Raw genomic sequence first — 14299 nt, 5'->3', positions numbered from 1 at the left:
GATCTTTTCTCAAAATAACGAGATAATTAACTCGTAATAACGAGATCTTTTCTCGTAATAACAAGATAATTTACTCGTGATTACGAGATCTTTTCTCGTGATAACGAGATAATTAACTTGTAATAACGAGAAAAATAACTCGAAATAACGAGATCTGTTCTCGTAATTACGAGATAAAAATATTTTTAAGTGGCCCTATTCGTCTTTCGTTGCTTTGTGTGCTCGCTAACATTTCTAAGCAGTAGCAGATACATGCACGGATCCAGAATTTTTTTTCAAGGTGGGGGGGGGGGGGGGGGGTTCGAAGCAGTGGCGTCGGAAGCAAATTGAAAAGGGGTACATTAATCATCAGAAATTTTGACACTGAGCAAAAACCAAAAAAACCTCTAATTTCCAATATCATGAAATTCCTAATCGGGGGGGGGGGGGGGGGGGGGGGGTGTTACATAGTATACCTGTAAATCAAAACAAAAAACCATACCGAGGAAAATAAACATATTCCCAAAACAATTCATACCTAGGAAAAAAATATTTCCAAAATCATCAAATGGATAAATGTATTTGCCGGAAAGGGGGGGGGGTCCGAGGCATATATTGCGATAACTTTACTATGTGAATTTAATAAATTTTCATTTTCGGGACCCCCACCCCCCGACCTTCTCTAGATCCGCGCATGAGGTAGGCTATACCTGAACTGTAAAAGCAGTTAATGAAATAAGTTCTATTAATTTACGGATATAATTTTTGCGCTTCATTTAATCATTTAGCGTGTCCAAAAATTGTCTTTTTCAGGGAAAGCACGAGTTATCGCACTTGACCTTCGGTAATCGGTTTCATGACAGGAAGCTGACACAAATGGCGGAAATTTAAAATCATGATTTTCTTTGTTTGCATGTAGGCGGTTGAGGGGTCACATTCTTCATTGATAGTAAACTGGGAACTATTTGGAGAAATATTCGCAGAGGTTGGTTTTTATATTTGTTTATTCACCCTTGTTCTTGCAATGCAAGTGGTATTTATTCTGACAAGTGTTCAGCGAACTTGTATCGTCACGCTTGGTTGAAGAGGGTGCATTTTGACACGACCTCGTAACGCCACGTGCGTTTTGACTTGTGAACTTGCACTTTTTAGCTTCATTGTTTACGAATGGTCGGGAATGCTACATCTAAAGGTAGGTTTCCCGAAATGGTTTATAAGTACATTTATTTCGTATACAAAACCGGTATTTTGATAAACAATGGTCTAGCCATTGGTCTGTGAATTAAGGATAGTCTACGAGTGTGTATATATACAACATGAGTCATACCGTTGTATATCCGATAAAAAAAATAACTCTGATTACTTTTTTACTCCCACTACAACTTTTGCTTCGGCAGATAAGACACATCAAACATCAACAATGAAGATTATTCTATATAGGCATTGACAATCAGTCAAAACTCTTTTCTCCTTCTAAATTCTTGAATGAGAATAAATACAGTGAATCTATATGTAGACTTGTTATTTAAAGTATGCGAAAGAATTGTAGAAACGTTGGGAAATATGGAAAGTGCATACAACACGAAAACATAAAACGTTAAGAGAATTGAATTTGTTTTGAAACGAATAGAAAAAAGAAAGCGAGTAATGACCATGTGATGACTATGGTTCTTGTATCTTTGTCTTCATTTTCTTAGAACTTGTAGAAATAAAAATCATATTTTTAGAAAAGCTTAAAACAGCTTATCATACTACGCACGGTAACAGTTTGATTTTGAATTGAAAACAAAGAATTTTGATAGTTACTAAAGAATATATACTTGTCTCCTAATATATGATTTACATACCATGTACAAGATGTATGTGGCTCGATCAGTCAACAGCAATACAGGGTCGCCGGAAGATAGATTCTTGAGGTCAGATTGAAAACTTAAAATTTTTCTTTTGTTTTGTATTTTCATGGATAATATCAGATTGTTTTGTTGTGAAAGTAGTAAAAGAATATGTTAGAAACACATAATAGTTTTTATATGGCAGCTTAAATATACAGAGAAAAAAAAAATGAAAAAAAATGGTGCACAATTTGGTGCTTTTCAGTGATTGGCACTGTAGCTCTGCAGCTAAACTATAACCAAATACATGTACCACCGAAGGTTGAGGTTGGTGAAAATGATGAACTAAAACTTTATATTGAAAAATGTTATCATTAAGTATTGTTGACCATGCAATCAAATTATAGCTGGAAATGTGAACTAGAGTAATTGAATGAATGTAATCAAATTCTTTTAACCATTAGACAATGAACTGTAGACCATAACCCTTTGACCCAATAAACTCTAAACCTTTGCTCTCTGACCCAATAAACTCTAAACCTTTGCTCTCTGACCCAGTAAATATGTAAACCTTTGCTCTCTGACCCGATAAACTGGAAACTTTGACCTTCAGACCCAATAAACTGAAATACAAGACATTTGACTCCAAGACATATATAGGAACTAAAATTCTGACGCTTAGTATAATACATTTTATAGCTGAATTATTTTTAAATTCTGACAATAACAATGCCACATACCGTATGACATTAACTGCAGCATACCGTGTTACACCTGTCACAAACACAATAAAATATCATATTTTGATCAGGTATATTCTTTTATTAATATATTAATATGTGATATGATATTTTAGTGTTATAACCAATTTTATGTAACATGAATTCTTTTGTAACTGAACGTGTTATTGAGGCATTTTAGTGTTACATGTATAACCAATTTTTAATATGTAACATTAATTCTTTTATAACTGAATGTGACATAAGACATATTTTAGTGTTCAAACCAATTTTATGTTACTTTAATATTTTCTATCTTGTACATGTATACCTTCTTCCCTGTTCACTTCAGTCCTTATTTTAAGAATTGAATCTTGTCAATTAATGGATTTTAAAGATTGCATTTGCAGTGCTGAGCAATTCAAATGAAGTTTCTGATCCTTTAAATGAGAAAATAAATTTAGAAATAAAATATGCCTGTCTTAACATGCCTTGCCCTTTATGATATGACACTGAATAGTCTTTGTAATCTACCAATGTTTTCTTTGATCATGTTGATGATAGTGAAGATTGTATAATGATCACAATTAGCAAACAGTTTTTGATTGAAGTAATAGATCGTCAAAAGCAGACATTGTGTTGCCTAGGTAGACACATTCGCTGTTATAAAGTCAAAGTCTGAAGAGACACACAAAACTGCTTTTTGTTTACAGTATCCCAAGAGAAGGGAATAGAAAGCATGCTCTTAATTACTGGGATTTCTTAGGTCTGTTAATTATCTAATAGCTTCACACAATAGATGTTTTGGATGTATGGAGATTATTTTTTGATCATGCTGTGTATATCACCTCATTTAATACAGTTTGAGGAGTAATGTGGTGATGTATTGATTGTGTACCATAGCAGATGATGTAGGTGAAGCTAAATGTACAGTATATAGTATATACTAACTAATTGGTTTAAATTTCATTTCAGTTGATATGCACGTTACGGCCAGACAGAGAATGTAGAAAATTCATAGCAGTCTAGAAGTACCTGCAGTACCATAACGTTGATTGAACGGCCATTGTGAAGGTGAGATATAGAATTGTAAAAGAATATGTCATGCTCGTACTGTATTTCATGTAAATTTACACCTCTTGGTAGATTTAAAACCACAAATAACAAAAGATTTGGAGTTTCAGATGCATGTCTTTTTTTTGTACAATTGCTTAAATGAAAGGCATAAGGTTTTGGAACATTGAGACACATATATACATGCATTGAGTGGGTTAGTTGTTACATAGCAGTCTTCAATTCTTGCAACAGTTGACAAATGAAAGACGGCTTTGAGGACAAATTTACTGCTTCAATTACACATTGGAAATGAAATTCTTATAGAAGTAACAACATTTGAACAATAAAGCTAATATGTTCTTCAATGAGGAATATTTAAACTGATATAATGACTTTTATACCAAAGTTGTACTACTATTTCATACAATATTCATAATTTTAAGCATGGAAAATTAAGAGTAAGTTCAGTTTGTAAAAAACGTGATTCATTTAAAGCTGAAAAATATGTACAATAGTTCAATTCAACGTACATGAGATACTTTGTAAAAAATAAATTTAATTAAGATTCTGTCCAGGTCTGTGTTTGGAACAAACTCTAAACTCCAAAGGACTATGTGCAGTATTATGCATTTTTTGCCCCCAAAATTAAAGTTTTATGGTGATTTTTAAAAATAACAATGAAGATAGTTAAAGTAAAATTGAAAATGAGTGTATAAAAGTTTACCACCACAGTGACATCATAATGTAAAGATTGTCGTATTTTGATAATTTAATGTTATGGAGCAAAATACGGGTGCTTTCCAATGGTTTTTCGACTGGGAAACATTGAGCGCATGCTTGCTCAAGTACCATATGTAAGTATGATGTATATAATTAGACAAACAAAAATGTGTAAAAATCGTACTTGAGCAGACTTGCGCTGACACTCTATACTTCTAAAGGCAAAATGTGAAGGAAAAATGACAATATTTTCTTTTGTTTGCAAAATTGCGGGAATTAGACCATTTATGTGACGTCATAGATAAACAGCTATTGGACAATGATGACTTATATCAAGATTAAAGTGATAGACATTCCCTGGACAATGTTTTATAAAGATTTGATTTATTTAAATTTGACCATACCGTGCCACATATTCCTTTCACTGACTTTCTCACAAACCTAAAGTAGACTTGAATAGATGTTATTATGAATCGGTATCTGTATTAACCGTATGGTCTGAATTATTCTGGTATGAGATAAGAGAGGCTCTGTTTCATTGTTCAAATCTGGGTTGATGTTTTTTTTTCACCACCTGTGACAAAAAGTTGAGCAGAGTAATAGTGGTATTTAAAGTTTAATTTGTTAGGTTTTTGTTTAACATTACAAATGCTGTCAAGCAAAGGCTTAAAGACCAGTTTGTGCAGAAATGGTCGGCTGATATTGCAAATTCTTCAAAAGGTCATATATATAAAACTTTCAAATTTACTTTTAGATATGAAAAATATTTGAGTTTTCTACCATCAAAACTTTGAAAAATACTTGTTAAATTCCGTACGTCGAATCACCGACTTCCTGTAGAAACTGGTAGATGGTTAGGCATTCCTCTAAATGAAAGATGCTGCACATTATGTAATACATGTAACAATCAAATAGCTGATGAAATGCACTATATATTAGAATGTAACGCTCTTTCATGTATTAGACAAAAATACTTGGAACCTAGATTTTGTGAAAGACCAAACACTTTTAAATTTTGTGAATTATTGTCTACTTTTAAACTTAAAAAACTCTGTTTATTTATAAATGAAATTTTTGAATCAGTCTGTCCTCCTTGAACATTGTACTTTTTTCTCATATTTTTTTTCTCTAATTTGTACTGTACATGTACCTCTGACTCTATACCTACATTTGAAAATATTTATATATATATGTACCTCATGTACCGTCATGTTGACTGTTTGAGAGAAATGAATTGAATTGAAATTGAACAAACACTGCATTATTAATAATTGTCCTTTCAAATTGAAAATATGCATTGCCAGAGCAGAAGGTATCAGAAGTTTTATGTACCAAAAAAATTGATCAATCGTCATTTATCCAGATAAACATTTAAGTTAAGACTATAAGTATAGATATTCATGACCAACTTACCTTACAACCATAATTTTTTTTTTTTGTATATAACAGAAAGTTTATGCTACAAATTTACTCAGGTTGTGATCTTGAACATTAACTTTATAACCAAAGGTGCTCTCAGCAAACTTGAGTTAATCCTCAGACAGAAATTTTCTCTTTAACATTCGTGTGTAAGTGTCATTTACATCATGTTGAACTGATTTCAACCAAATTTGGTATATCCCTATTTGTAAAGAGGTCATCATAATAGTTTATTCTGAATTTGGAATAAATGTACCTTTAATCCAAAAAATAAGTAATCTATTGTCAGAAGGAAACTTGTATGAATGAGATTGAATGACAGATGTACAGGTGCTGCATGCATAGATGGGAGATATGGGACCTATTTCAGATAAAACAGATGTTTCATCTAAATAACAAAATAACTTGTAGCTGGCAGTGTCAAAAACCACATCTATTACCAGTTATCTAAAATATTATGGTGTTATCAAATTACAAAGTTAGCTTTAAAAAAACAACTTTGAATTATTAGTCCTTAACAATTATAAATTAGATTTTGCTCTTGCATATTTTGTAAGTCATAAACTGCTCCTGTGTATATGGTTGGACAATTCATTGACTTCATATTAATATTTAAGGAATAAGGAATCATTCTTTGAGTATTATGAGGTGATAATTTTAGACGAGGCGTGATTAAATCCAATAGAGCCTGAATGGGTTTATGATAGATTTGGTCACTCTTCAACCAAAATTATCACCTCATAATATTCGAAGAATGATTCCTGTTTACTTACATTTCTTTCATTTTAAGCAATTATACATGTACGATTAAATATTTGAATGTAAATAAGCAAACCCCACTCGCTTCCCAATTATGCATCATTTGAATTTATTGGACTGTAAAAAACAAAATCAATACAAAGTGTTATCACCGGCAAAGACACTGGAAAATGTAAAATATTCATAGATAATCTAAAATAAATGTATAGATTTTTATTGGCCCTGTAAATCTGTGAAAAACAGCAAATCTCAGTGAGATAGATTTAATATAAATAAGTTCACAAAGATCAATGTCAAAAACTCATGGTCAGTCTTGCTAGATAATATTGATGCACAAACTGACCTTTTTCATAACTTTTGAATGAAAATGTCTAAATTCTTCTTTAAATTTCCATCTCTTTAAGCACCCTAGAAGTTTCATCCTAAATATGAAAAGTCTGCCTAAGAGCTGACTGATGTATACTGCGTTGGTAATTTATTTCAAATATAATTTAGAAATGCCAGGTGATACAGGTAAATAGATACATGTATTTTATAAACCTCAGTGCATGCATTTAGAGATACATGAACATGATAAATCAAAGGTTGAAATTGAAACCTTTTCTATTATAAAAGCGAGCTGAAAAAAGGGGGTAGCAATATCTCCCTCTCAGAGTGTTACCAGTAATCATAGAATTGAAATAAGTGGATCTTAAGATAAGACCTTAATTAAACAACCCAGGACCACTATTATATAACATGTAGCTGTTTGTGTAATGGATAGCCCACTGTACACTGGATCTATAAGTCACCATGCTGATTTCTTGTATAATATGTATGAAAATAAAATACATATTATGCAAACCGCAGTTCATTGGTAGCCATCTACTCCAGAACAATGTTTTGATTGGTTAGAGATGCTCAGATTTATAAATGAAATGGGAGAATTCACTTGTTGGACCATTGGTGTTTATTTTGTCTATCATGTTGACATCTGAAGTTTAATTTGTTTTTGTAATGCAGTAGAATAAACTAGAATAGATACATTTAATTGTAATTATGTAAAGAAACCACTCATCTGCATAACAGATTCCTCTGAAAGCCTGTATCGGACCTAGGTAGCTCTCTCTTGATTGTTTACTTCAGGTAAGTTATGCTTGTAGGTAATAAACACCCCACTTTATTTTTCATGTTAGATAATTTTAAATGAATGTAATGGAGAAGAGACTATAATGTCACAAAACTGAAGGGAAATGTCTTTGTGATTTTTTCAGTGTGCTTAAAAGATGAAGGAGAAATTTGAGCGCATTGGAATCAGTAAAAGTAAGGGACGCACTCACAGTCCAAAGCCGCGTAAACCTGCGACCAACTTCAGTGTCAGTCCCACAGTCAAAGAGTTCCAGGTACTTACGGTTTGGCCGATAGTCACTGCTAGCTGTTATAGTTTTTAAGTAATGTTTTGGTACCATAAATTGTGACAGCAATATGATATCACTGTGTACTAAGCCTAGTAACATGAATTTTTCCCAGACAGGCAGACTTCTTTTAAAAGACAATGTAATTGTAATAGTAATTGTCAATGTAATTGTAATTAATATCACTGTATAGTAAGCCTAGTAACATGAATTTATGCATTTGTTTTTTTCCCTGACAGGCAGACTTCTTTTAAAAGACAATGTAATTGTTGTGTGTATCAGTGTTCTATAGTCTGATGTTACAGTTCTTTGATGGTATCAATATTACCATAATTACTTTCTGTTGCATCAGTGGATCAATGGTATTCAAGGTTTTATCAGCAATATACTTGCTGCTCTTTTCTTTCTTCTTTATAAAAGTCTAGACTTCATTCTGCAATATGAATTATTTTCATCTCTGTGGATATTTTGAATCGAAGAAAAGAATTCTTTAAGATATGTTTTTAAGAATGATAATTGATATTACCAGTAATCTGTTTTAATGCTTGCATTTAGTGATAGCTTTTGTCTTGCTTTACCCAATTTAGGAATCTTTTTATGCATACTGAGTTTTAAGCATTGTTGGTGAAGGACTTCAGAATTTGAACCTTAGTTTGTTGAGATGATCACTAATTAGTGAGGAATTAACACTGTGCTTAGCTTAGAGATACTGTATACAGGGAAATATTCGTCCCTGATTTATTTTTGCCCCTTTGCTCCAGTCAGCGGGTGAATTTAAGACTTGGTGAATTCAACTGTCTCTAATTTTCTCTCTTTTAACACACCTTATCTGAGCGAATTAAAGACGGTCGAAAACCATGGGGCAAAAATAGCCCTGTATATAAATTACTCCTCTTAATATTCTTCACTCATCAGTGCATAGCCTGTGAAAAAGGTGCCAAAAATTTTTTTGAATAGTTTTTAGAGTATTTCGCAGTTTTTGAGTTTTCCATTGTCCAAATTTTCTCACAGACTAGAACATGTCTAGAGATCCATCGGAAGACTCATGATTTTTCAAAAAGTGTGCTAATCAATTTTGCCAGGATTCGATATGCAGATTCTTTAATATTATCTTACATCTACTCAGATAATAGATGTAAATTAAAAAACCCTCAAAGTGAGAAATTTATTTACTGTTTGTTTTATATACCATTACATGAATACATCACTCAAATAGATATGAAGACATTACCAATAATATATACAGTCATCAGGAAAAATTTTAGCTTTCAGGGCCATTTAACATACCGGTAGGTGAATCTTTATCAATCCTTGGGCTCATGTGAAGCAGGCCCTCAGTATTTTAACATTTTATCCCAGAGACTTGAAACTTTCAAACCCCAAAATCTTGCTTTTCTATTTCTAAACTTATGATGAAGGAAACATAATGCTACTTTTTATTCAGTCAGATACTCCAGAAAGCCACTCAAGTTGAAGCATTTTTAATCAGTCTGGGGTGTATGTTATTGTTTATTCTCCAAAATTAAATTCTCTCTTATGTGGACAACAAAACATTCATTTCTCTCTGTACGTTGTACTGATACAGCCTCTGATTGCTGGGAACTGGACATGGTTACTTTTGTTTACCGTGTGTATCATATGTCACAGTCATTGTGTGTTATATATGTCTGAACCTTTAATGTATGGAGAGGAAATATATGCAATGTGGTGAAGGTAGTCAGACATCTAGGTACTGAAATGAATTGTTTCTGACCTAATTTCAAAGACGTATGGGGTCAGCTAAATTTATTGAAAGACTTAATTTCCTACTGATAGTTATCCATAATAGTCTAGAAATTACAATTGTGTATTTAAAAGATGTAAATTTGAAATTCCTAATTTGTGAATTTTGTTTGTTAAGACATTTGTTTAATGTATGTTTAATGTATGTAAAACTTGAAATACTGTGCAGCTTCACAGTAGAGATGAGTAACTGTAGTTTGACTATGTATGACATATGTTACATGTAACATGATAAAAATCTTGTTTATGATATAAAGACAGGTGAGAGCCAGTCTAAAGGTTGATTATCACGTTTAGAATACCAAATATATGATTGAATTGATTGGTACCATGGTGTTTTAATGATATAGAAATGAGCAGAGCTGTGAACAATCAAATTATGATAATGTCATTGTCTATTATTAAAAGGTTTATTTTAATTAAGAATTTAAGCAAGGAGAAGCACTAAATCTTCATGATTGTCAGAATGTGTTTACCTAGTACTGTACATCAAGAGAGTGTGGGTCACACCTGATTTATTTCTACTGTATATTCAGCCAATTGTCACTGGGAATCCACTGAAGCTTAAACTTGGTTAACTGTCATCATAATTTACTTTTCTTTATAAAAATGAAGGAGATGAAAATCAAATGTGAGGATGAAGAAGAAAGCGATGTGAAGAAGACCAGCGATGATCTACCTCCTCTTCCACAGCCCTCCCCAGTTGTAATCCCCATCAGGAAGGGCAGGAAGGGATCAAAATGGCAGGCCTCTGGGTTCCTTACTAAAGTGGGCGATCAGATCTCCTCCTACACGGCAGAGAGCGGGGTGACATACAGACAGGGGGGTTTGTAACACTGTTTTGTGTCTGACAGGTGGGGGGGAGGGGTATATGATTTGTTTCAGGCTTTGGGTTTTCTTGCTGATTCAAGTGAAACATTGATATATTATCTGTTCTTTGATCTGTACCTGTTAACTTTTTGTTTCAAAGTAGGTTCTGTAATGAGCTGTATTTCATTGACAATTATCAATAATTGACACCAGAAAGGATTGCTTTTGATTTTAAAAAAGGTTTTGACAGTTGAAGGATTGATATACACCAGTATTTGTATGTGACAAAGTAAGCTCACAATATGATTTGTATGGTGTATGTAATAAGTAGATCCTTATTTATTGTAGACACGGTGTACCTGGAGAATCCCAGACTGGACAACCCTTACTATGTCTGTGGCATCAAAGAGTTCCGACTGGTAGGTCCATCTGCTTATTGTACAACTACCAGTACTGTGATGCCGGTCAATTCATTTACCGTTGGTCAAATTTAAGGGCACCTGCAAAATTGTTGATTTATTCCAGCAAACTTTTGAATAAAAAAGTTACAAGTATCCAGAGTACAAAAAATAAGTGTTAAAGGGTTACAAAGGACAAACTACAAGAATTAATCAATGCAATGGGCTTTAAAGGAATTACTTCAAAGGTGGAATATTGTATTCATAATTGTTGGATGTTTTTGACCAGTAGGATGATAAGAGCATTTTAACAAGAGCTTGGACTTTTGGTGGGATGTTACTATCTAATTTGCACATCAAAACTAGTCGTCAAATATTTACCTACTTTCTTCTAATTCATTAAGAGAAGCTAATTAATATTTATAAACTGTCAAATTCGGAAAGTCTTTTTGCCAAGATCTCCTCTGTTGTTTGAAATCTACACTGTTTCAACTGATATATAGAACCCTGCATGAAGTTGAATAAGTGTCATTGCATTTTAAGTTAGTATTCATATCTATTAGCCAATGACTGGACAATTCACCATGAGTAGACCCGCCTTCATCATATCGGAGTTTGTCACGTACTGACCAAAGTCCAAACTCTTGTTAAAACAGCCTTATTTATTGCGTCGGTCAAATTGAGAGTTTCTCATCTTAATGTTGACAAAACAATTTGTTTTACAGTCTAAAATGTTATACAACTGATAGATACTCTTTGTGTTAGTTCATGTGAACTTTTCCTTCCATGGAATATATTTCCTTTAAATGTTATATAAAATCTTAGTCATTAAGACTGAATGTGCAGGTGTATTATAACTTGTAAAGAAAGAGCTAAAATTTGCAAAGTAGATGCCATAGTAGGATTAACTTTGGGGAGTGCAGATAGACAATCGACTTGCTATGCATGGACCATACTCTAATTTGTTTAGGCGACAACCTGGCTTTCAGTTTTCGTCATTACAACACTGCATTTTACATTCAAAACTTAAGAGATTTTTCATTAGAATTAATGGAGAGTTGGAGACATCCTGGTTGGTTAGGCCTAAGAAAAAAAATTGTTTGTTTCTGCTTTCCTGACCGACCCTAGCTTTTACCCCCCGACTCAAAACCTTTTTTTAAGGATTTTTGATGGAAAAACGTTTATTTATCCGATTTGGAAAAAAATTACTTAAAATTTTGGTCATAAAAACGCTAGAAGCAGTTACTCTTCTCACATCAGTGTAACTCAAACATTTTGTTTCAAAATGGCTGTATTTTTCCATGTGTTGTAGATTTTAATAATTCTCTCATCATTGGCAGAGGAAGTATCTGATATATAATATCATTTTTGTGTTTTCTTAAGACCAGCTTAATAGTCAGGAATGATATTATTTCTCATTTTATACCATTCAGCAGTGTCAGTATCTAACCGGCATGTATGGATTCTGCAATATTTAAAGGGAAAAAAAAAATTGAAAAAATAAAAAAAATTCCGACCGACTGACCCTACTTTTTTTCAGCATGATAGCGGAAACGAACCATTTTTTTTTTGTTAGGCCTTATGGACATTTTATGAATTTTTTTTTTCTGCAAAAAGAAGTTTAATGGTGAAATGGTGCCCTGTGGTTTTCTCCATATTGCCACCTATTGTTAAATACTATTGCTTATCTTCCTAATGACATCTTAAGATTAATGCTGCAATTATGAAAATTATATAATCTGTATAATTCTGAATTTTTCAAAATTAGACATAGGAAAGAGACAATGTATTGTGGGTTGAAGAGAATCATAGTTCCTGTGGAATCACTTGGGCAAATTTTCGTGGACTGAGGGTTTTTTGCTTTTTTTGTGGGGATGTCATTTTGTGGATGTAGTGTTCAGTTTCAGTGAGAAAAATATCTCTTTCTTTATTTGTTTTCGTCAAGAATGTAAATTCGCCAGGGATGACTACCAACAAATACTACAGATACTGAGCCACCATGAATTCTAATGATTCCACAGTATTCATGAACAATACCTCTACCTAGTTCTTTCCAGATTTTATGAAGTATTTTTGATAGGAATTGAGCTTAGGAAAAAATTACCAGGTTGGTTAATGATTGTTTATACATGATCCCTAAAATGTTGGATGCAATATAGTTTGAAGAAGGGAAAGTTGTATTTATAAATATTTAACAAGCTGACTTTAAAATTCCTTTTTTAAAGACCAAAACAGGCTAAAGATTTAGTAATTGACAAGCAATCTTGATTGTTTTACTTTTAAAAGTCCACAAATATTATTTTAGGGATGGGACAGTCCATCCATGCAACAGTGTATACTGGAATATAGATTCTTTACACTTAACGTGGATATATTTGTCATGTTACTCCTTTTTGAATAATGGTGGTACAGTTACAAAAAATGATTACAAAACTGTTCTGCAATTTTCTGATTTATTGTCCTTAAGTTTTACCATAGTATGAAGTAAGTTTTAGCTGTATGGATTGTCTGAGTTTTGTTGGGATAGACTTGGATATCTTTTGTGATTACCTGTAAACAGTTAACACATGACTTTGCAGGGCATACATCACTCAAACAGATAATCAATACTTAGCATTGACACTGTTTATTAAATCAACTGATTTATGATTGGAGAAACAGAGGAAAAATGCCAGACAGAATTAGCACAGATCATTGTCAGAGAAATGATTTAGCAACATGTGTTAAATTGAGATTTGCTTGAAGCCTATGACCTTTTAAGTTTAGATGCACAGATCATCAGATGTATTATTTTACACAAAGGAACACATAACTGCTCTATAGAATAAAAGAATGGTTATAAAACCCGCAAGCAGTGTTCATTTAAGCACTGATTTGTGTGGTATATGCCAACGTGATTCCTACTTTTCCTATTAGTAGCGATAAAGAAAAGAGTGATAAATTAATCTTGACCGTTGCCTAGGCAGAGTTACTCCCCTTATAACAGTTTAAGCATATTTTCCTAGTGGCCAGAAGGAATTTACATATATGATCCATTTAGATTTTGTTTTTGAGAGTTCTTCGATACATGTCTTAAAAGTGTAATTTTGAACAGTACATGTATTGTGATATTTTCCATAAATGTTGCACTTGATATTTTATTGTAAAAATTATCTATTTGTTGTCTGAAAAATACTAGGTTAACAGAAAGAAAAACCAAAATAATGAATGTTTTTCATGCAGAAAAGTTTCTTTAAATTTGAGAATGATTTGTAGATATTATCTCATAGGGTGATTATTAAATTAATTAGATGAAATGTGTATGAGTTCAATACGTACATATATGTTGGATAAATTAGTTATGTGGGTAACGTAGATCAGATAAATAAATATACGAATAAATATTTTCAATTTCAATTTCTTTATTTACCAATCAAGGGCCCTCAAGGGGC

At 32.6% G+C, this 14299-nt stretch overlaps 1 protein-coding gene across 3 annotated transcripts in view; it reads left to right on the top strand.

Annotated features, from left to right (window-relative positions):
- The first annotated feature begins 825 nt into the window (after nt 1-825).
- The window catches only part of LOC105338734 (arginine-glutamic acid dipeptide repeats protein), a 65917-nt gene continuing 52443 nt past the window's right edge, over nt 826-14299 (top strand). For 2 of the 3 annotated variants that reach the window (XM_066080053.1, XM_066080051.1), the window contains exons 1-5: nt 826-964; nt 3506-3604; nt 7738-7866; nt 10276-10486; nt 10819-10889. In XM_066080053.1, the coding sequence (XP_065936125.1) occupies nt 7750-7866; nt 10276-10486; nt 10819-10889 (399 nt within the window). In that variant the 5' untranslated portion in view covers nt 826-964; nt 3506-3604; nt 7738-7749. Of the gene's footprint in view, nt 965-1040; nt 1172-3505; nt 3605-7737; nt 7867-10275; nt 10487-10818; nt 10890-14299 lie in introns of those variants that run through there. The other variant, XM_066080052.1, reaches the window with a different exon arrangement.

Source organism: Magallana gigas, chromosome 3 (genome assembly GCF_963853765.1).
Source record: "Magallana gigas chromosome 3, xbMagGiga1.1, whole genome shotgun sequence".
NCBI lineage: Eukaryota > Metazoa > Mollusca > Bivalvia > Ostreida > Ostreidae > Magallana > Magallana gigas.
This window is presented reverse-complemented; position numbering and strand designations above follow the sequence as displayed.